Consider the following 21,863-nt stretch of genomic DNA (forward strand, 5'->3'; position numbering starts at 1 on the left):
TAATTGTTATTTAAAAAAGTAATGAAGTAAGTATTTAGTTAGACATGTCGGGCCTTATCATGAAAAACTTAGACAGTGTTTCAAATACAATTTAGCTTAAACATAAGTCAAATCCTTTTATACCCTAATACTAGCGCCTTGCGAAATGCGATCTTTACCAATAAATATTTGTAGAGAAACGTATCTCATATCACCACGTTGACGTATAATAACAATCAGCGGCGGTCAAAGGAGGTCAGCGGAAGTCAAAGGATTTAGCACTTAATTTTGTTATTTTTAACTTGAGAGTTGTAAGAAATACAACTTATTTTTTCTAAAAATCTAATATATAAAATTCTCGTGTCACAGTTTTCGTCACCGTACTCCTCCGAAACGGCTTGACCGATTCTCATGAAATTTTGTGAGCACATTGAGTAGGTCTGAGAATCAGCGGACGGAGTCGCGGGCGACAGCTAGTAAATAAATAAAAATAACAAAACTCAATTATCTAAAACTGTAACTGTGTATTTTTAATGTCTATGTCTATATATGATTTTATACATATAGATACATATTTTTGATTCAAGTCATTGTTATCTTCTATTTCTTGCTTTTTTTCCAGAGAATATTTCATTTTTGTATTCCACTAGATTTGCCCATGAATCCTGAAATTTTTAAATTAAAAAATTACATGTATAATATCATCATCGAGCAATGGCAAATAGTATCCTTACCTTTCTTGCTTCACGCCATTCAAGATTTCGAAGTCGTGCTAAACCTTTAAAATTTCTGTCAAGTATTTTCAAAAATTCTGCTCTTGTTATTTTTCCCGCTTCAGCAGTTCCATTGTTAGCATTAGGCTTTGATTTATCCTGGAATTAAATTAGTTAAGGTTTTTGCATCAAAAACCGTTCACACCTATACATATTTTAGGTACCGCGTATAAAAATTAAGACGGGATATTTTCTAACTCAATCACCAAACACAGAAAATCGAAAACTGACATCGTATCTTATTAAAAAAGCGAAGACGAACGTCCAATGTAGATCGGCAATGTGCTGCAAGTTTAGAACGCATTGACATAACATAGTGAAGATGATCTCCTTCGCCTTTCACATCCTTTATTTTGAATTCAGCTGTCTTGTAGGTACTTACATCATTATCAGCAAATTGATCGTTGACTAATCCCGAAATTTGATTGTACGCACTTTTGGTATCATTGATTTGCTGAAACATTAATTTTAGTATGAATTTATATAATTTTTTAGCAGCAGAGACCACAGTATCAGTAGCTTTACAACTTATTACGGCTGACTACCACGAACTCAGACAAGAAGATTTTTAGGCGAAGTAACTAAAAGGTAATCTGCATTTCGTCTGCTAAGTGGCATGCCCCAGATCAATTTACTTAATCTTCACCTTTCCATCCTTTCATGAGTGGATACGGAAGTATTTTCCAAGAATTGGAGGGATAGAGAAAATATAGTTTTGCCTGTCTTTCATCTCTTCTGTCCATCAAAGGTAGACCGAAGACAAAGGCATTTTTTCAAGCTCAAATGCTTAATGGGGATGCCTAAGCTTATCGGTCACCAGGTGAACCAGTTGGTCCAGCGAAAGTGCGAACTTTCTTTGAGAAAAAAATAGTGAAAATGTCAGTTAAAATATTTAAAAAATTGTTACGTTTTATCGTCGCTATAGTATGTGTAATTTTATTTACCTCCAAAATAAGATTGAAAATTGTACCAAAAAATCCTCGTTGTGGAGTAGATGCTACATTTTTTCCAGCCTTCAATGTAACATATCTTAAAGCACGATCTTTGCTTATTGAAGCGTCGGCTGTTGGCTGAAAACATAGATAATCATGAAATATACAGCAACAGCATTTATGTACTAGCGTATGTCATAGCAGTATGAATAAGTTAGATTTGCAGTGAAATGTTTTTGAATATAACAACTTTTCTAATTTTTACGAAAAATATCGTTTAGTTTTGTAGCTGTCTTATGAAATTAAAAAAAAAAATCAAAAGCTGTGTTTTAGTTGTAGCGTCAGTAGTATCAAGTAATTTAACAATATTACACAATTTGTATAACGATTATGTGTAGTAGGAAGTCATTTTGTGGTGCGCTGCGCTTACGTGTGCATTATGTACTAAAGATCTACTAACTGGTTGTGCGGCGGCCTGGAGTGCTGCCGCAGAGATCACAATGGCGCCAACGACAAATATATACAACTTTTGCGACATAACTTTGCTCACATAGATCTTTTCCTGAATCACAAAGTATTTTATCAAAAACTATGACAAACAATAGTAATACATAATATGTGACATATCATTTTAAAGCTTGGTTGTAAACAGTTCAAACTCAGCTACTGTTAGAAAATATTTTAAAAACATGTGTCTAGATTTCATTAATAATTGTTTACAAATTAACCAAAATTCAATCCCTAATATATTGTCTACTCACAGTTTACTCAAAGTTAAGCAGACGCGACGGTACTATCTTATTCGTAATTTTTTCAAATAATGAATAAATATAAGCTTTTAAAAACAATGATCGGATTTTACTTTTTACCCTGCAATTTAAAACATAAATAAGCCGTTATTAAAAATTCTTAGAGGAACACTATGCACAATAAATAAAATATTATAGATGTGTAGATTTGGAAGAAGCAGCGGAGATTTTGCAAAACATTTAATAACCAAGGAACACCGGAAGATAATATTAATACAAAACTTCAGAAGTTTTTCATAAAAACATTGTCATTGTAATGTCCTATTGAGTTTTTAATTTAAGTTTTAGTGTAATTCATCATCATCTCACTGTCCTTGTCCCACTTACGTAGGGTCGGAGCACCAGCCAGGTTTCCGTCCTCCATATCAATATATTTACCGTCATTTCAGTTTAATACTTACAATTTTTTTATTACATAATAGTCCCTGCTAATTAACAACAATTTGAAATGCTAGGGACGTCTAAGATTGTCTAAGTTTTTTCTTTAATTGTTTAAAATTATTTCTAATAGGTACATAAAATTAGAATAAAAAACGATTTACATATTTCTTAATGTTAAACATTATAGAAAATGGTATATAAGGCAAATTAAAAACGTAGCTTTGTAGTGTAATTCACTGAATAAAGAGTATGATACATATAGATGACCTACAGCCTACAGCCAGTGGTTACAGACCAAGTTAAAACTTCTCTCATTTCACCCGCAGCCGTAATAAAACTTTTTATATGTTTGGATTATTTCCGGGTGCTGCAGGGATGATGCCTCATTTATGAATATAACACATAAAAGATACAATATACCTATTGTTTGTTGTATGCGTTAGATACTTTTTTTGAAAAGTTAAGCTATGTTTATATATTAAAGTTGATTTTGTAATATTTCATCATAGTAACAAGCAATATTTAAAACGCCAAGCTGCCTGGCACATGTTTACGAGTAATACTTCCTATTGCGACAAGATCTTGCAACAGCTTTAGCAGAGGTCGTAAATGGAAAGGGGCCTGAATATTGTTATGTTATGCTATACACATCTTACATTAAAATTGAGATAAAATTGGAACTTGATTCTATTTCTTAAAGCTAAGCTCATAACGTTGTAAAACGCTTTATGCAGAATGTGTGCAACAAACGTAAGCTTTCATTCCTAATGTATGCTTAAATTTTTACACTTTAATATTCATTCACTCATATACTCATGTGTGACCGGTGTTGTTATTATCGCTGCATAACTGGGATCAATTAGTCCCGAAAACAAATTCGCGCGTTTGTGATTTTAGAAACCATCATGTTAATTTTGACGGATAGTAGTCGAACCCAAACCTACGCGTAATTTACTGACAGACAATTTTTTTTTTAATTGAATTTTCGTTTTAAGCAACTCTATTTTTTCAATAGCTCATACAGACACTAAGTTTCTTAATTGGACAGATTTAATTTAAATGGTATTTTAAGATAACTGTATAAATGTATTAAAATATGGTTTGGCTTTCGAAGTTTACGGGTAAGGAGCACAAACTTTCTTGTATGTTTTTATTTCTAAGCTTGAAACTTGTTTCTACGACGATAAGTCCCAATTTTATCCTATTAAAATTTATTTTTATACTTGTAACAAAGTATTGATAAGGATAAGCGTCAATATAATTCTTTTGATTCGTGAAAACAAAGTTTAAGGTCATCCACCCTTCACTGAATACTACATATGTCACAAAAATACCTCTCCGTAGATGCATTCACTAAATGTTTAAATTATTTGATAAACAAGTTGCTTACAATAAATTGTAAAAATCAAGAGTCATGTACCAAATATAATTTAAGAAACTATCAGTTGTATTGTGGTGGATATGTTTATAAATTTAATAAATAAATAATTGGGTTGATAATTAATATCTGATACCATAAAAAATTAAAACCTTATCACGTACTCCAATTGTTTTTCTTAGCAGGAAGTTACACTTTTTCGTAGCCTTTTTATGTTAGTTATTCTAAGCACCTAAAATAAAATTACACAATCATTTATTTAGACACAAGACACATTGCTTAAGTGAAAAATTAGTTAACCTTGCGCGATGGGACCGAAACAATACATTCTTATGAATATTCAACATACTCAGCCGTGTACATTCACAGCGAGACTACACTTTATTTTTTATACAAAATACATTTCCGTTATTTTGAATATATCATATACGCACTGGTCGATGTTTTAAGTCACAGAGTTGTTAAAGCCGGCGTGTGCAGTGCAAGCAATAGGTTTGACTGCAACGATAACACTGCGAGTTGCTAGTCCGAAGCGCGCTTGCCGCTGCGGCGCCCGGCGGCGGCCCACCGCCAATGCGACCATTAGGGCCAAGGCCGACCAGCTGATTGCGAAGTTTTCGTTATGTCAGCTTGCGTTCTACTTATGCAACGCTTACCAATCCGATGCAGTTAGATGACCCCTTCTGGTATGCCGAAGTGTTCCTATTAATTTAATACCGATTTATTTTAGAACATGTTTAATGACCGATAAGGACTTAAATACAATTTTCTACGCGTGTGTAGGTACTTTTGCTATTTAGTACTCACTAGTAAGACCAACGTAGTACAAGTTATCAACAAAGGTGGGCATTAACTCGTTAATCCGTTAATCGTTAATTAACGAAGTTAACATTTTCCTTAACGGATTAACTTTTAAGTTAAATTCAAAAAGTGTTAACGCTCTTGTTAACTTCCGTTAAATTCTACTTCCGTTAATTTAGACCGTTAATTGTTACAATAGACACTTATTGACGTGTTGTCATTTTATTTAAATTATGCATCAGGGTACATTCGTAAGTTCGGCTATGTTCGGCGACCGTCGGCGAGTCGAATGGTGAACGAGAACGAGAGAGAACGAGAACGAGCGAGTGTGATGAAAAGAGTACCACAGAATCCTTGTTAGAAAATAGTGACGATTTAAACAAACTTACCTCTATCAAATTTTGTGAAGTTTAGGCGCTAGACACCTTCAAAGTTTATTAATTATTTCACATTTACACAAATATCTCGAAAAGTCTTTATTACATTTTATTCACGTTTAAACTGGTTTTCATTTATTTAACATCACTTTTTTTAGAACAAGACTTTGTTATAAAATCAACATAAGGTTCGAAAACACTTTACTCTTAATACAATAATTGTTATACGTGAGACGCAAAATCTATTAAAAAAGATAAACTCTGCGTTGAATTGCAATCAAAATAATCGAGTGTGCATTACTCTTCAACATCGTACCTAAAATACAACTAAACTTTGTTGCAGACAAAAATGTTTATTTTAATGTTGGAGTTTAAAGACAACAAAAAACATAAAAAAAAATAGTTTATGGTTCATTTGAAAAAGCGTACAAATAGGATTTTTTTGTCATTGCGTAGATAAGAAACAATGAAAAATAAATTTAAAAATTCGAAAGACGAAATGTGCACGCAATAAACGTTCCTCAAAAACAAAAGGGATTTAGGTGTTTATTACCGTCGTTTGTTTTTTTGGGGCTTCTTCATATTCTACGAAAAATAATTTTAACAACAACAAAAATATGAACAAAGGATCAAATGGACAGCCGCACAGAGAATGCGATAACGAACTCGATGGATTTATGGCCCCAACCCTTCTAATGGTCGGGGATGCACGTGCGCTGCGCAAAGACAATAGCGAAAATAATTTGTTTGTTTACAAAAAAAGTATACGACAAAACGAGAAAGAATGAGGAAAAAGATAAAATAATTATGTTAGTGAAATAATGTTAAACTGTGTTATACTAAATTTAATATATGAAATGTAGCCACAAGTGACCTTTACAAAAAGACATGGATTTTTTTACGTATATCGAAAGTTTATTTTAAAATTAATCGAATGTCATTGAAAATAATTCAAAACATATTCTTACTAATTAGCTATAACGATTTTATAGGTGATAAGAAAGAGAGAAGACATCACCCGCGATCGGTTGTTTTCGTTATGTCGTGTAACTTATGATCTATACACCGAGAGTAATTTAACTTGATTTAACATATAACAATAGATCAGACGATAGATCATTAGATGATAGAAGTTATCTAAGGCATCTCAGATGTATAGTTTGATGCGTTGAGATGTATCACTGGATTGGTTATATATGTAGTTTATTTATCAATGTTATAATAAGTTTCCTCTGATGTTAGAAGTTTTATTAATAAATCTATCTTAATAAATAAAAAGTACGTAAAAAATGATGTCTGTTCGTGGGCCCTTAGCTAAAATAAAATAAAAAAATATTACCAAATTATACATTAAATTAAATGTTCAGTTGTTGGAGTATGAGCAAATGAATATCCGGGTGCAAATAGTAAGAGATAAATGTAAATACTGCACAAAAGTTTTGATTGTTTTCTTTTGAATATTATCACATGTCTTACTGTTTAATAGAAAATTTATGTTGTCTTTTAGTTAGCTCTCTAATTCCGTGATTTCGGATTGTCGATAAAAAAATTGACTGAAAAAGTCAATTGTCCATAATTGTCAGTGTAGTATATAAGTGTGTGTAACTAGTGCATGCTATGTCATTATTATGGTACAGACAGTACATCGCTCCTATTGTCTAAATTATATTTTAGTATATTATATAACTAAAATATAGATAGGATTAGCGATCGCCCGAGATTTCGTAAGCACAGTAAAAAAAATAGCCTAAGTTCTATTGAAAGTCTCGACAAAATCGGTCCATACGATTCGGAGATTATTCATATGGCCATTTCCCGCTTGCGCCTTATACTCGTAATATAAACAGAAATTAACTTTAACTGTTAACTTTAACTTGCGTTAAATTTTCGTAAATTAAACGCTTTAACGATTAACGAAGTTAAATTTTTATTTAACGAATTAACGATTAACGAAGTTAACTTTTTGATTAACTGTGCCCACCTATGGTTATCAATTAAAATAAGTATTGGGAAAAAATTATTTTCTAATATGGTTAGTTATTTTCATCTTCTCCTCTTAAAGAATTGGATGCAACTGGTATATTAAGTGAATAAGGTGAAGTATATAGACACAAAATAATTGAGAATCGAACACAGATCGTCTCATTACGAGTTAAAAGCTCCTAAATAATAATCATTGCATTCATATTTTTAACATAACTTTTTTTTTTAATTTAGTTTGAAAATGTTTTGGTTAGAGTATCATAAATGTGGTTACGTCACAAACACCAAACGAGGTCATTAATATCTTTCATAGTTCTTGGAAGCTAATTTTAAAATTGAGCTTAATGTAAATTATATGGTATATTTTAATTATTGTTAACGATTTTTTATTCGATGGTTATGTATTTATAAATTGACATATAAATTGAATGCTGATACATTATTAAATTCTATAACATAAGAAATCAATAATTTAGTAAGATCTTATTAAACTTTACACTTAAATTACAACGTACGTTTGAAACATTAATAAAATTTTTTAATTTTTTTTTATTTAACATTAGAGATTATTCAAAATTAACTGATATTTCTTGTAACCATTCCGACTAAAGCCGCTAGGATAAAGTTTAATAGTCTAAAGGCGGGATTTAAACCCACGACCACGAGACTCGCTGTCCGCACCGTCAACCGTTAGGTTATTGGGGTAAGTAAAAGACATGTTGTGTCCATTAAACGCATTAGACAAATATGGCCTTCAAAATCAAAAGTCACGAGGTCGATTTCTAGGCCAACCTAATCGTATCCGTGTACCTATATTTTATTTGCAAAACATTCACGCATTCATATTACTTAATTAATTGCAAGAAGCGTATGAGAGTTCATGAAAAAATTGTATTGCCATTGAAAAGTAAATATACATGTATAGATAAATATTTATTTCTACAATTCAATTTTCTATAGTATAGTTAGACTGATAAGCAATCTGAATCAGAATGGCAAATTAATGCCTTACTGCTGTACTCGGAATTCTAGGTCTAGGGAGTCCCATAGGTTGTTTTTTTTTATTAACAATAGGGCAAACGAGTACTGCGAAGAACAAAGTGATCATCGCCGCCAAAGGACATCTGCAACATGAGAGGATCCGCAGAAATTGGGAATACCACCGGTAACAGACCCTTCACTACCTCTCCCTGTGTGGCTGAAAATTCCGCGAGAACCGCACCGTTCAGGAATGCCCGACGTCGAGGTGGTGCGGATCATACCTGGCTGTCTGTCGTCTGTTAGGGATTAGATTTGCTATGAAAAATCTACATTAGCAGACTGTAACTATAAAACTAATCAGGGAGAGGCAGTTCTAGACTTTCATAGGCCTTTAAAAAGTATATAATGTATTCATTAGAGTTTTCGACTCGAACAACGAGTACATTTTAGTAAGACCGAAGGTCGCAATGCGCCTGATATATTGAGGATGGGTGAGGATGAAAAAAGTATGATTTTTAACAACAATTGTGAAAACAATATATTTCGTTCTACTACAATAATGGTGCAGATTTTTAAGTAAACAACCGCTATAATTGTAGTTTCATCTATGTCACTTAAATATTATAATATTACATAATTGATATAATATGTAAGAATGCAAATAGATAAATGTAATTAACTTTAATTATTTTGATTAAAGTTAATCACAGTTTTCTCATTCATTTCCATCGATTGATGTGACATTTCATTTTATATTCCATCCTAATAATACACGTTTTATGAACAGAAAATCTTTTCTAAAGTTTTGATTAAAAAAGACAAAGACATCGAAACATGTATATATGGTAGAAGGTAAGTTTACGAGGTCACCAGTTCCATCTTCCTGTATTTCTTCCTGAGCGTGGAGACGGGATCCTTGAACAGTATGGGGTCGAGGCGCAGCACGGAGCGCAGCAGCGGCATGTAGCCCCACGCCGTCGCGAATGTGTTCAGACACGACTGTCGCTGCACGAAGTGCTCCGGGTCGCTCCACGATGACCTGCTATACATTCTTAGTCAGTTCTTAACTGGATCTCAAAGTGCAAATTAAGTAAGAGTAGTAAATCTATGCAAATGATCACCCTTAGTAACCAACTAAAGACTAATTGAGACTGACTGCTTAGTTAAGTATACTATAAGCGATGTTTTCTTTAACTTATATTTCGTACACTGCATTTTGGATTAACTTTCATGATTTATTATCGACTAGCTGTCGTCCGCGACTCTGTCCGCACGGAATTTAAAAAAAAAACTTATTAAGTAGCCTATGTGTTCTTCCAGACAACATTCTACATATATGCCAAATTTCATAGAGATCCGTTGAGCCGTTCTTCAAAAAATATCCACCCATCCATCTAAACATGCACATTTATAATATTAGTATGATATAAATCGAGTCCAGACACGTTACGGCTATTAAGGTTTAGATTACGAAACAGAAGGAAGTCCAAGTATTTGAATGGCAATATAACTCGAACTTGAAAGAAGTTGTGGCGGTACACTATTGTACTTGTGGTCTCACTTTAGTTGTATTAAGATTTATTAGTGGTCTTAATTATATTTGTGTGTAGGAGTGTTGTAGGTTTATATTAACCTGTATTTATGGTGCGGAGGCTTGTAACGTCGCCGCTGCGCCAGCTTGAGCGGCGGGCGGCGCGTGAGATGCGCGACGAGGCAATTGAGCAAGATGTCCTCGCAGTTGCGCGCGCGCCGCACGGCCAGGCGCAGCGCGGGCGCGCCGGCGCCGTACAGCGCGAGCGCCGCGCGGTGCACCAGCGCTGCTCCCGGCAGCACCATGGAATACGCACCGCCCCATCTACTGCTATATCCCCATGCGTCCTAACATTATGAAATAAAATATCTATTTTAAATTGAAGGTGGCAATCGGTATATCTATAATAGCAAATTGACCTCTGTCCAAAGATATGTATAACAAGCAATAGTTGCATCTGCAGAACACAAAAAAAGTATTTTTTTCTAAATATCCCCTCCCCCGCACATCCATACCCTCAATAATTTACTTATACAAAATGGCTGGAAAAGAGAGGAGAATGAATTGGGCACATTTTAGTTAGAGCAAAGCATTTTGATATCGATTTTGGCGCGTATACTTTTTATGCAATATATCTATCTATACAAATAATAAAATTAGAGTGTCTGTATGTAGTATCTAAAAAAATAATCATATTTCGCGAACATGTCTGTCCGCAAGTCTCCGTTTGTTCCTGGTGATTGTTACTGGAAGGTAGGTTACTTTTTATTTAATTCCTCGTCGACGAACTCTCACTAGTCGGTCATATAACAGTAAATAGGATACCTTGGCCTCATCCCAGTAATGACTTCTAGCTGGGTAGCCCACGATGCGCTCTGGGAAGTGCTGCCACACGCGGAAGGCGAAGTCCAACTCCTCTGCCAACAGCGGCGCGTCTCCGTCTAAGGAGAACACCGCTGCCGTGGGGACGGCCCACAGCGGCTGCCATCTCGCTGATACACCTTCACTGAATCATTCACATTTTTTATTTAAGATTATTATTTTAGATTCAATTGTCTAATTTAATGTATCTAATATCAAATATAAGCTTTTGTCGAAATCAGTCAAAAAGTGCAAATGGTCCAATTTAACAGTAAGTAATTTTCAATATGTTCTTTGCTACGATTTCTCAGTGGAATGCGTCTGAAAGATACAAAGATTTAATTTACCCGGGGTAATGAGTGGTGGCATCGATAACAACCACGGGTAGCGGCTCACGGTCATCGCCCGCCATGCGCGCTAGCGACTTGAGTGTCGGGGCCGCGCGTTCACTGTCCCACACTAACACTACCTGTTCATTAATTGAAAGGAAAATTTACTATTATCACAACGCGGTGAAAATTTTTGTAATTTTTATTGTCACTATCACATCGTTCGAATTATCATTAAATTACCTTTTCGCAGTATTCACTGCTAGCTATGTTTGCAAGTAGTTTATGTAAGGCGGGGGATGTTGCTTGGACGTACAACAGGGCGGTGTAAGTGTCTCCGGGCGTTGGGGGCGGTGCTATGGATGGTACGGACGGCACGGGCAGAGGGATGGGTGGAGGCGAGGGCGCGGGGGGAGCCACCGGTACTGCTACGCCCATCGGGTAATGTGCCCGGGAGTCCCCGTATGTAGCTAAAGTGCCCAGAGCGCCGGGTGACGCATTCCAGATAAGTGCCTCGCGTTGTTTCGACGACCGATGCGCTAAAATTCGCTCAAATAACAGCTGTAGCAAAAAAAAATGTTTCACATCATTATTCAAAATAATTCCCATCTTCAAATATGAATTTTTTTGTTGTGTCTTGACTGAGTGAGCATCTTCATATGTCTTGCCATTTTTTCAGAGCGAAGCAGACCCGTTCTTAGCATAGGCAAGACACTGCTTGAGTCGCGAACTAACTACCGTGCATTACCGCATGGCTACTTTGCTGTGGTTATTTAAGTCAGGACATAATAGACCGTAGTCATAGCAGAATAGACACAAAGTTTATAAGAATATATATGTAAAATACCTCTACTGTCGTAAAAACTATTTTCTCAATAGAAGAAAAGTACTGTTGCCATAATAATTGCGTTTGTTGTCGCAAAGCAAGTATACGCTCAGGAGGAACTGAACGTACAAGCTCTGGCACCTGAAATGAACAATTTAATTTTATGCATGTTTCAAATTATGTAATGTTATAAAATTAACAATTTACAATGTTTTAGATATATGTTTTGCAATTCAAGACGTCCCGACCTGAAGCAAAAGACGCTCATCAGCCCATATTACAGCGCGACGCCAGTCAATACGTTCATCAAACGGTAACCTCCAACCATTACTTAATAAAACAGGAACACAGCCAGCAGCCAGCGCCTCTAAGAATCGGTAAGACCCGAGGCGCCGCCCTCTAGCGACTAAGCAGAACGTTGAGTTTGCTAACAACTGTTCATAATCAAACCTGAAAAAAATTATAAACATGTTATATTTTAATATATTGTTAAACAGAAAATAGAGAAAATTCTAATTGAGAATTTTAAGTGATATTGTTCACCATTTTGATGAGAGAAATGGTAATAATAGTGAACTGTTATTGATTCAATTGTTGTGTTTAAAGACTTAATTTATCCTTACTTATCATATTCTCTATTGTCTTCATCACACCTCTCATCCCTCAGGTCCTTCCAGGACTTTCCATGTCGACATGTTGTTACCAATATGAGGTTGTTACCATCATGTAGATGCCATAATGAGTTCCTTGTCTCACTCCCAATACCATGCACATATCGTTTTCCTTTAAATGCTAATAAATGTCTTTTTGGTGCTGGAAAAGGATTAGCAGTGGCAGCAGGTGCAGCACCTCCTCTCTCAGGGTGCTCTTTATGAAACAAAGGCAATGATATGTCAAAGCCATCGCGGAAAATAGTTTCCGAGGCACTTGCTCTTGCTAAAATTGCTTCACCTGGGTCAAAACCTAATGCATTCTCAGCATAATCAGGCCAGGTGCCAGCATATAAATTGAATATAATATGATTACGACCATTCTTCCAATGAGGCAACCTTGATAACCTTTGAGCTACATCAGGTATATGTTCTGGTGACAAAGGATCAGCATCCAAAGTATCCACAGCTGGTAAAAACAAACATGCCTCATTTGGGTCTCGTGTGGCATATCTCGATTCTCTTAAGACGGATAATACTTTACGATAAGTAGCACTGACTGGGCCATCAGTGGGATAAACATAAACTTTAGGCTCATCACCACATTTTGAAAAATCAAAGCATGTCTCCATACGACATGATTTTACTGTAGCATGCGGGCTCCTTTTTTGTCTAGAAGGGGCCTCGTATAATTCTTCTAGTGTTGCAAATGAAGGCAGTTGTTCACGGCGAATCTTTTGCGCCAATTCAGTTTTTAAGCGAAATCCACTCAAGTAACCATAAATAAGTAAGCTACATGAAAATAAAAGTAAAATATATCGCTTCTTAGCCTGCATAGCGAATTTTAAAGTGATTTCATTAAATCTTTTCTGCCTTAACATTTTCCCATTTTTTCTATAATAAAAGTATATGTTTTTAGAAGCATATTTTATGTTTTAAATTATACATAACAATAAGCAGATCACGATGGATTACATAATTGGAATGTTACAATTCTATACTGTGTATAAATGTACTGATATTATTATATTACACATATATTTTTTTTGTTAATTAATGTTTATTTATTTTTAATCCTATAAATTCCTATGTCTCATCAAGTGTCAAATTGTAAAATGTCAATGTCAATTTTAAATCAATAACATCAGCAGATTATAGAGCAGGGAAGTTTTAGATTATGGAAATATGAAAGGAAGCTAATACATAACATCATAACTTTGAATTTTAAAATCAATTATAGAGACTGAGATAAGCAAGCAGGTCCTCAATTATATTTTAATGGCCATAGATTCTCTGAAGACATTAGGAGCTATTCAATATCCTATCCTATCTAGTAGGTAGCATTAGACATAGACAGTGTAAAATAATCATAAACCAACTTCTAGTGATTCTACTAACATACTCTTTGGTTTTTATTGTCCAGTCCAGCTGTTAATGTGTATTGATCTGAATGCTGTCAGTTTTTGAAGAAAATGAAGAAATTAAATATAATATTCGTTTCGAATTCGATGAGTGATCTATTTTTATCCATAATTAAGTAGGCTTGTACTTTTTGGAATTGTCCCAAAGATTTATAATTTCAATTCTAACTATAGCTAAGATTTTAATTTTGTAGGTTAACTTATTAGATTGTAATATACTTTTTTAAATATTAGAACTAGCAGTGAACCTTAAAATACTCCTTAAATCGAATTATACTAAAATGGAGACTGTTGACCGTATTCCTCGATCACCATTACATTTATATATTCATTTATATTGTAATAAACGACAATTGTTGGACAAAAATATTAAAAAGGTATGTTTTATATATAATTCCTAAATGCATTGAAACCCGTTAACGATTAATTTTCTTAAACTTGATTCTAGAATCATAAACTTTTAAAAGAGGCAACCCAATCTTGGCTTTCCCTTAATGATGATGAGAAACAGGTATTCATTTCAAAACATGATGAAGTAATAGCAGAACATAAGCAAAAAATCGCAGCTTCCCTTAAAAATGTAAAGCCTTATCTAAGAAATAAGAGTCAAAATCGGTAAGTTCCATTTTTACTAGTACCTATTTTATAGTTTTCCATATTTTATAGCATAGAATAAAATTATAATTATATGAAAGAATTAGTGTGTAGCATTCTATATATAAGGTCACACTCTTTATGCATTTTTTTTATAGTTCCAGACCTGAAAACAGCAAAAATAGTTACATTCTGGGACCAAATCAGATTGAAATAAATTTAAATGAAAGCTTACAGGAAAATATACCACAAAATATCAGTACTATTACGTGGCGTACTTGTGGCGATATGGATGATAAAAAAATGTAAGTAATACCTTAAATTAAACACTTCATATTTTGGTATTCTGTTAATTTCTTCTTCAAAAAATACTTTTTTTAAATTTTACTCTTTTGGTAAAAAATTGTAATTTTTGAGTTTATCCAAAACAATCGAAGCTCTTTCCTTTGTAATATTTTCACAGGTAAAATTTTATAAAAACAAAAATTTCTTGAAGGTCAGATATCACTTTCTCAGTAAATCAACAAATTCCAAGTGATATAAATGAAAAGAGTAATATAACTCAAGATCAACTGTTCATGCGAGAAAAACTGCCTGAACCAATTCCACCAAGTGTAATGTAAGTATTACTGTGATGATTTTCATCAATCCAAAAACATACCAATATCTTTAATGCTAGGTGTATCAACTTGCTTTAACTTGGTACATATATTTTGATTATTATTATTATTATCATCATTGCATCACTGCCTCTCACTGTAGAGCTGTTTTAATAAAAAAAAATCATAATTTTGGACAAAATATTGTTTTTTAAATTGCTTTAACATAAAATATATTTTATTCATGTTTGTTAAAAACAGTGTTGTAAATTTTACAAGATTTAAAAATTATTAATTTCAGGTCTGGCAAAGAACTTTTTTTATTTTTGGGCACTGAAGCAGAAAATTGTACAAATTGGGAATCTTTACCAGATTATAAGAAGAGATACTATCAGAGAGCTGTCCTTGCTATAAAAAGAAATTACATAAGATCTTACAGAGCATTTTTGGAAAGCTTGGAGCTTAAGGAGCTGTATAAATTTTATATCAGGAATAAAGAAATTGAATGAGAACTGTTTTAAATAGTGTTTTTCTACTGTGTGTACATTAATTGTTCATATTTCAGGCAAAATATACAAAAAAAAGTAAATCAATAATTTAATCATCCATAATAAATATCCTTCTACCTGTCCACACAATTGCTACAGATTATGCAAGACTTTTTCATAATATTCCAGAATAATTGGTTACACAAAGTTGTTCACCTTTATCACACAAAAGTAAATGTCAAAGAGAATGGCATTCACTTGGAGGTCACCACCACTTTGTTAACATGTTTGCTTTAACCTTTAACACTTTGAAATTAATACCTAGATAGCATAGTTCTTTATTTGTGCAATGTGAAGATTAGGAGTAGTAGTTATTATAGGGTGTATAGAACCAGAGTAGTGGTCAACTATAAGAATAGGCATTATATAACATAACCATTAATTAACAAGACATACTAAATGGTTAAATAATGTTAGTGTATATCATACATATTTGTATATGTATATATATTATTGTACTCTTTGGTGTATATACATGCATATAACAAGGTTTACTTTCATAAGTAGATGACTTTTGGCAGATAAATATGAGTCACAATTTATGAATTATGCTCAAATATAATACATAATAATAAACCAGAAAGATTATAAATTAAATTTATTGCACAATAATAAACAATACTGAAAGTGACAAGCAATATTTTAAATCATTTACATTTCTTATGCATACTACGATCACAAATCTAATTATATGTTAAACAGATCTACTTTAAGAATAATTGAAGTGATTAATGAGTTTTTTAATAGAATTTTAAGTTGGAAAGTTTATTTTCCACAAAGAAGTCCAATAGCCATGCCAGCAACAAAAGATGTTAAAAATATGTGTGTTTCAGTTGCTTTGTAGTGATCATCGCCAGTGAAATTGTTAAACCATTTCTTTGCCTTTTTCTCTTTTTTCTTTAACAAATCTTCAGCTTTGTCAATTTTGCGATCCACAAATCTCTCTACCTGTAATTGGATTATTTAAATTTTAAAATTGAATGCAATTTTCCCAATAAACTCAATAATACTCTCAATAAAACTTTTTTTAGATTTCTTAAACCTTAACAATTTGTTAAAAAAGCAGCACTTTATATCAAAATATATTTCACTGAAAAGTTAAATGAGATTTTGGCTTGACCGGCTTAATAAAATTATAAACTCACTGTCAAATTAATAATAAATTTTAAATTTCATGAAGATGCTATTCCAAAAAAGAATCCACCAGTAAAGCCAGCTGAATAATACGAATTATCTTTGACAAATGTTAACACCTGCAACAAAAAAAACTTTTGCAAAAAATATCAATTTATAAAGAAATCACTGTTCTGTTCTAACCTTGAGATTAGGCTGTTATAAAGGAATTTTATTGAAACCGGCCAAGGCATTTACTAAAAAATAAAGAAATATAATTATTATCTTTTGCCTTACTTTTTCGAACCAATCTGGAGATTTTCCTGTAGCTTCTTTCTCTATTTTGTCGCTGATTTTGTCAACTTTCTTATTGATTTTATCCCAGTTGATATCAACGTAGCCTTTTTGGCTGGCAATATGCAACAGTATAACACCTCCACCAATTCCAACAGCAGCAAATTTACCAATTTTCATTGTTATAAAACCAGTAATCCTAAAAATACGATTGCGGCATTAGTCAATGCATTGTGTGTAAGCGAGAAAAGTTGTATAGATAAAAATCATATACACATACCATCCCGACGCAGTTCCCAAAATAAGTTGTTTTGTTGCAGAAGTTTTTCCAATATCTCCTATAGCTTTTTCGATAAAATTTTTTGCGTCATCGACGATTTTTTTCGCTTCTTCAGAAGCATCTTCTGTTTTTGGTTTAGCCATCTCCAAGTTTGCTTCTATAAATTGGTGCAATCAGGCAACTAAGGCCTACTATCTTATTATAGTTTAACTTCAACCTATCTTTTAGCGTTTAACTTTTTCGATGAAATAGCGCAATTACATCGAATGAAGCAGAACAATGCAATACAATACAAATAAAATAAGAGATAAATTTGGTGTGTGATTCATCGTCTATGGTTTGACGTAATTATAGAATTTAGATAGCAAAGAGTGTATACTCTTTTACAAGCAGATACCATAAATGAGATAGTTGACAGTACTGATCTTTATAAATGGATAGACGATTTCTTAGAAATAACAGCTTTTGCTTCGTTCTGTTTTAACGCTCCTGTAGTAACACGATAGATTATTGTATTTGTAATATATATCGAATCCACACCACCGCTACAAACCACGACTACAGCGTCAAAATGATGATAATTGAATAGGCACAAAATACAACGTCTTGTAGCCATTCCATTCATAAAGGTCGTTGCTTGACAGTAATCGTCAGTGAGTGACAACACTGACATTTGCTTTTTCTGTCACTGTCGTTGAATATTGATATATTTTTTGTAATATAAGTTTTACCATTTGGTAACATGCAAAATAAGTATAACTATTACGTTAATACTTATTCATACTTAGGTTTAGAATGCGTTAAATTTAGCTTAAACCTTTACAATGCTCAAATGTAAATATCTCTAAGACGTCTTCGATGACTTTTCCATATAAGATGAGGATTCCAGGATGTGTATTAAATCTTCGGCGTGGATCATTTAAAATTTTTAAAAGATTCAATGGTGGTCTTGGCCTATGGGTACGGATAAATAAGCACATACTTACTTCTATAGCTTCCATAAAAAAAATTAAAAATTACCTGTACATTATGCTATATAAACATAGATTTGCAAGTCCACCTCATAGTTCATTTATCCTTAAATAATTTGTTTCTGTAATTTTATTGCAGAATGAAGATATCTCAACAGAGATTAAGTTAAAAATAGAAAAGCATTGGTGTAAAAATGTACAACGTAAAAATAGTAAGGTTAATGACACACCATACTATGTGCTGCCAATGTTTCCATATCCGTCTGGGAATTTGCACATGGGACATGTTCGAGTATATTCTATATCGGATACGATTGCAAAGTTTCATCAAATGAATGGAAAAAATGTTTTACATCCAATAGGCTGGGATGCATTTGGTTTACCTGCCGAAAATGCAGCCTTAGAGCGTAACATTCCTCCACAGAACTGGACAAAGACTAATATTTCTACAATGAAAGAACAACTTTTTGATTTAGGCTTTAACTTTGATTGGGACAAGGAAATAAATACATGTGACCCCAGTTATTACAAATGGACACAATATATATTTCTTAAATTATTTGAAAATGGTTTAGCTTACCAAAGTAAGGTAAGTTTACCAATTTCCAATTTTCTTTTGTTTTATAATATTCATTTACATCTTGTTGTGACCTACATATACACATTTATTTAGATCACTAACCTTCCTAATAAAGGTCAGAAACAAGTGCTTTTAACTTTTGGACAGTATTCATTAAGATGCTCAATAAATGCAAATAAATTGCAGGCAAAGGTGAACTGGGATCCGGTAGACAAAACAGTGTTAGCAGATGAACAAGTTGACGATAATGGCTGCTCATGGAGATCAGGTGCTAAAGTTGAAAAAAAGGTTCTAACTCAATGGTTTATCAGGACAACAAAATATGCTAAACAGTTATATGATGGTCTGAATAGTAAAAATTTAGAGAACTGGAAGGATATCATCAACCTTCAAAAACATTGGATTGGAGAATGCAATGGGATTTCAGTCACATTTCAGGTCAAAGTAGGCGATATTGTTAAATCTTTTGATGTGTGGACCTCTGAACCATACAAGCTCATACATGGGGAATTCTTAACTATGCAAAAAGATAATATAATTCTAGATGAATACCTAAAAGACAAAAGTTTAAGTACAAAATGTATTAATCCAATAACAAATTGTGAAATACCAATATATATTACAGACAATGTCAATTATCCTGAGGGACAGGAAGTATATCTTGCATGTCCTTCTGTAGATGTTGAAGATAGAAAAATATCTCAAGATCTTGGAATTTCTTTTGAACAAGCAACTGGAAACATAAATATAGACAATGAAAACCAAAAAGCAATAGATATAGCTTTAAGTCTAAATGTTGGAGGACATTTTGTTAGTTCCAAGCTTAAAGATTGGTTGATATCTAGACAAAGGTTTTGGGGCACACCCATACCAATTATTTATTGTTCCGAATGTGGAATAGTTCCTGTACCCTACGATGATCTCCCTATAACATTACCTGACATTGAATCTCTTGAATTTGGGCCCCCATCATTAAAAAATATGAAGGATTGGATGACATGTAAATGTCCCAAATGCTCAGGTACTGCAACAAGGGAAACAGACACAATGGATACATTTGTCGATTCTTCTTGGTACTTTTATCGTTTTTTGGATCATGACAACACAACTATGCCATTCAGTAAAGAAAAAATTAAAGATTTTACCCCTGTTCATTGTTACATTGGTGGTAAAGAACATGCAGTTTTGCACTTATATTATGCTCGGTTTATGAGTTATTTTCTACATTCTCTTGGATGGACTATGGAGCCAGAGCCTTTCAAGAAACTTTTAGTTCAAGGTATGGTTATGGGACAAAGTTACAAAATTAAAGCATCTGGAAAGTATATACCCCCAGAGGATGTTGAAAAAGTAGGTAAAGAATACAAAGAAAAAAGCACTGGTGAACCTGTTTTAGTTCAGTGGGAAAAAATGAGTAAATCTAAATATAATGGTGAAAATCCAAAAAGGTTGTTGACCAGCTATGGGTGTGACACAACACGACTACTAATGCTGGCTGATGTGCCCCCTGCTACAAGTAGACGTTGGTCTGATGCGAGTTAGTATGTTTTTTGTTGATCTAGATACAATCTTCAAATGAATGTATTCATGGCCATTAAGGTTGCTATGTGTAAAAGTGGATTTATAAATCTATAATCTACTTTAAGTAATGTAACTAACATGCTTTATTGTAGCTCTTCCAGGTGTATTAAACTGGCAACACCGCTTGTGGATAACTATTCGGGATTTTATGAAGCACAGAAATAATCCAGATCTCATTAAGGAAAACTATATGTCAAAAGAAATGGAAGATTTGGATACAAAAATTTGGAATGCAAGAAACTATTTCAATGCCACTGCAACATATCATTTTAAATACACCCAAAAACTGAGTGTTGGTATCTCAAGATTACAGAGCTTGACAAATGTATTACGAGTGAGTATAAGATTTTTAAAGATCACTATTTAATAGAACAGTTAATGGGTAAATCTCTCACATTAAATAAGCCAAAATGGCCATTTTGCCATTTTGGCTTATTTAATGTGAGAGACAGTTACAGTTGTTCAGTTAATATAAAAATAATAATAAATTCTTATGGACTCATATTATTTTATATTAATTCATTTTGTAGAATAGTATACCACCAGAAGTGATAGCTAACAGTAAAGAGTATGAACTAGCTCTTGCAGCATTAATTATTATGTTGACACCGGTCACTCCACATTTTTGCTCTGAATTGTGGGCAGGATTTTTATCTACGCCTAATAGAATAAACAATAACTCAGTTATAATAGACTGGCAGAAAAGTGTACTAGAGCAACAGTGGCCGCAGGTGGACAACAATTTTGAACTGTCATTCTTATGCAAGGTATGTATTTAATCATTTATTGAATTTTAGTAGAGCTTTTGCGGTGAATCTCCACAATTTTAACACATGTATTACGACAATTTGGCATCCTTTCCATTCTCTTTAAAAAGAAAGCAGAGATAGCAATAGTGTTCATATACAAATGTCACACCATTTGAAATTCACAGACGATATATTCAATAAATGAATTTAAATAACTTATTTGTATAAACTCTACTATACAATTGATTTAAATTTAATCAAATATAATTAATTTATTAGGTAGATGGAGCTGACAGGTGCGACCTTAAAATAAGGGCGGATGAACTTTCCAAAATCAACCACGAAAGGGCTCTACAAATGATGGTCGAGCAAGAACCTGTTGCTAAAAGAATTGCAAGAGGCATAGTAAATACCAAATATGAACTTTTCCCGAACTGTCGAGCAATATTGTATATTTACACAAACAGAAATGTTCAAAAATCAAAGATTCAAGAAACTTGTTGAAATTATAAAATGTTAGCAAAATAAAACTGTTTTTAATG

At 33.2% G+C, this 21,863-nt stretch overlaps 5 protein-coding genes across 12 annotated transcripts; 2 read left to right on the forward strand and 3 right to left on the reverse strand.

The window, feature by feature from the left end:
- Positions 1-502: 502 nt before the first annotated feature.
- LOC106709001 lies at positions 503-4,932 on the reverse strand. Of its 6 annotated transcripts, none has more exons than XM_014500641.2 (8): positions 4,687-4,928; positions 4,417-4,484; positions 2,446-2,554; positions 2,145-2,246; positions 1,697-1,822; positions 1,135-1,206; positions 714-851; positions 503-644 (listed from the first exon to the last, which is right to left on the reverse strand). In XM_014500641.2, exons 4-8 carry the CDS (start codon positions 2,220-2,222, stop codon positions 573-575), a joined length of 486 nt encoding a protein of 161 aa, XP_014356127.1. In that variant the 5' UTR covers positions 2,223-2,246; positions 2,446-2,554; positions 4,417-4,484; positions 4,687-4,928; the 3' UTR covers positions 503-572. The 6 variants fall into 6 exon arrangements, with proteins under 6 accessions (XP_014356127.1, XP_014356123.1, XP_014356124.1 ...); XM_014500637.2 differs by having other exon boundaries at positions 4,553-4,928; XM_014500638.2 differs by having other exon boundaries at positions 4,405-4,484; positions 4,553-4,928.
- A 4,253-nt stretch (positions 4,933-9,185) lies between these two features.
- Positions 9,186-13,510, reverse strand: LOC106708978 (exostosin-1). Of its 2 annotated transcripts, none has more exons than XM_014500602.2 (8): positions 12,565-13,510; positions 12,190-12,391; positions 11,963-12,082; positions 11,359-11,676; positions 11,134-11,255; positions 10,751-10,931; positions 10,028-10,272; positions 9,186-9,433 (listed from the first exon to the last, which is right to left on the reverse strand). In XM_014500602.2, the coding sequence occupies exons 1-8, from the start codon at positions 13,470-13,472 to the stop codon at positions 9,253-9,255; spliced, it is 2,277 nt and encodes a 758-aa protein (XP_014356088.2). In that variant the 5' UTR covers positions 13,473-13,510; the 3' UTR covers positions 9,186-9,252. The 2 variants fall into 2 exon arrangements, with proteins under 2 accessions (XP_014356088.2, XP_014356087.2); XM_014500601.2 differs by having other exon boundaries at positions 9,186-9,436.
- A 510-nt stretch (positions 13,511-14,020) lies between these two features.
- Positions 14,021-16,042, forward strand: LOC106709020. The gene is made up of 6 exons (XM_014500664.2): positions 14,021-14,128; positions 14,207-14,389; positions 14,461-14,627; positions 14,765-14,911; positions 15,103-15,225; positions 15,507-16,042. The coding sequence occupies exons 2-6, from the start codon at positions 14,294-14,296 to the stop codon at positions 15,712-15,714; spliced, it is 741 nt and encodes a 246-aa protein (XP_014356150.2). The 5' UTR covers positions 14,021-14,128; positions 14,207-14,293; the 3' UTR covers positions 15,715-16,042.
- Positions 16,043-16,414: 372 nt separating this feature from the next.
- Positions 16,415-17,800, reverse strand: LOC106709013 (FUN14 domain-containing protein 1A). Of its 2 annotated transcripts, XM_014500655.2 has the most exons (4): positions 17,441-17,800; positions 17,164-17,359; positions 16,899-17,006; positions 16,643-16,701 (listed from the first exon to the last, which is right to left on the reverse strand). In XM_014500655.2, the coding sequence occupies exons 1-3, from the start codon at positions 17,581-17,583 to the stop codon at positions 16,926-16,928; spliced, it is 420 nt and encodes a 139-aa protein (XP_014356141.2). In that variant the 5' UTR covers positions 17,584-17,800; the 3' UTR covers positions 16,643-16,701; positions 16,899-16,925. The 2 variants fall into 2 exon arrangements, with proteins under 2 accessions (XP_014356139.2, XP_014356141.2); XM_014500653.2 differs by lacking the exon at positions 16,899-17,006 and having other exon boundaries at positions 16,415-16,701; positions 17,441-17,798.
- Positions 17,801-18,137: 337 nt separating this feature from the next.
- On the forward strand, positions 18,138-21,825 carry LOC106708976 (probable leucine--tRNA ligase, mitochondrial). Its single transcript, XM_014500599.2, has 6 exons — positions 18,138-18,400; positions 18,551-19,000; positions 19,178-20,528; positions 20,665-20,906; positions 21,103-21,339; positions 21,601-21,825. The coding sequence occupies exons 1-6, from the start codon at positions 18,299-18,301 to the stop codon at positions 21,823-21,825; spliced, it is 2,607 nt and encodes an 868-aa protein (XP_014356085.2). The 5' UTR covers positions 18,138-18,298.
- The last annotated feature ends 38 nt before the right edge of the window (positions 21,826-21,863 follow it).

Source organism: Papilio machaon, chromosome 2, assembly GCF_912999745.1.
Source record: "Papilio machaon chromosome 2, ilPapMach1.1, whole genome shotgun sequence".
In the NCBI taxonomy this organism is placed as follows: Eukaryota; Metazoa; Arthropoda; class Insecta; order Lepidoptera; family Papilionidae; genus Papilio; species Papilio machaon.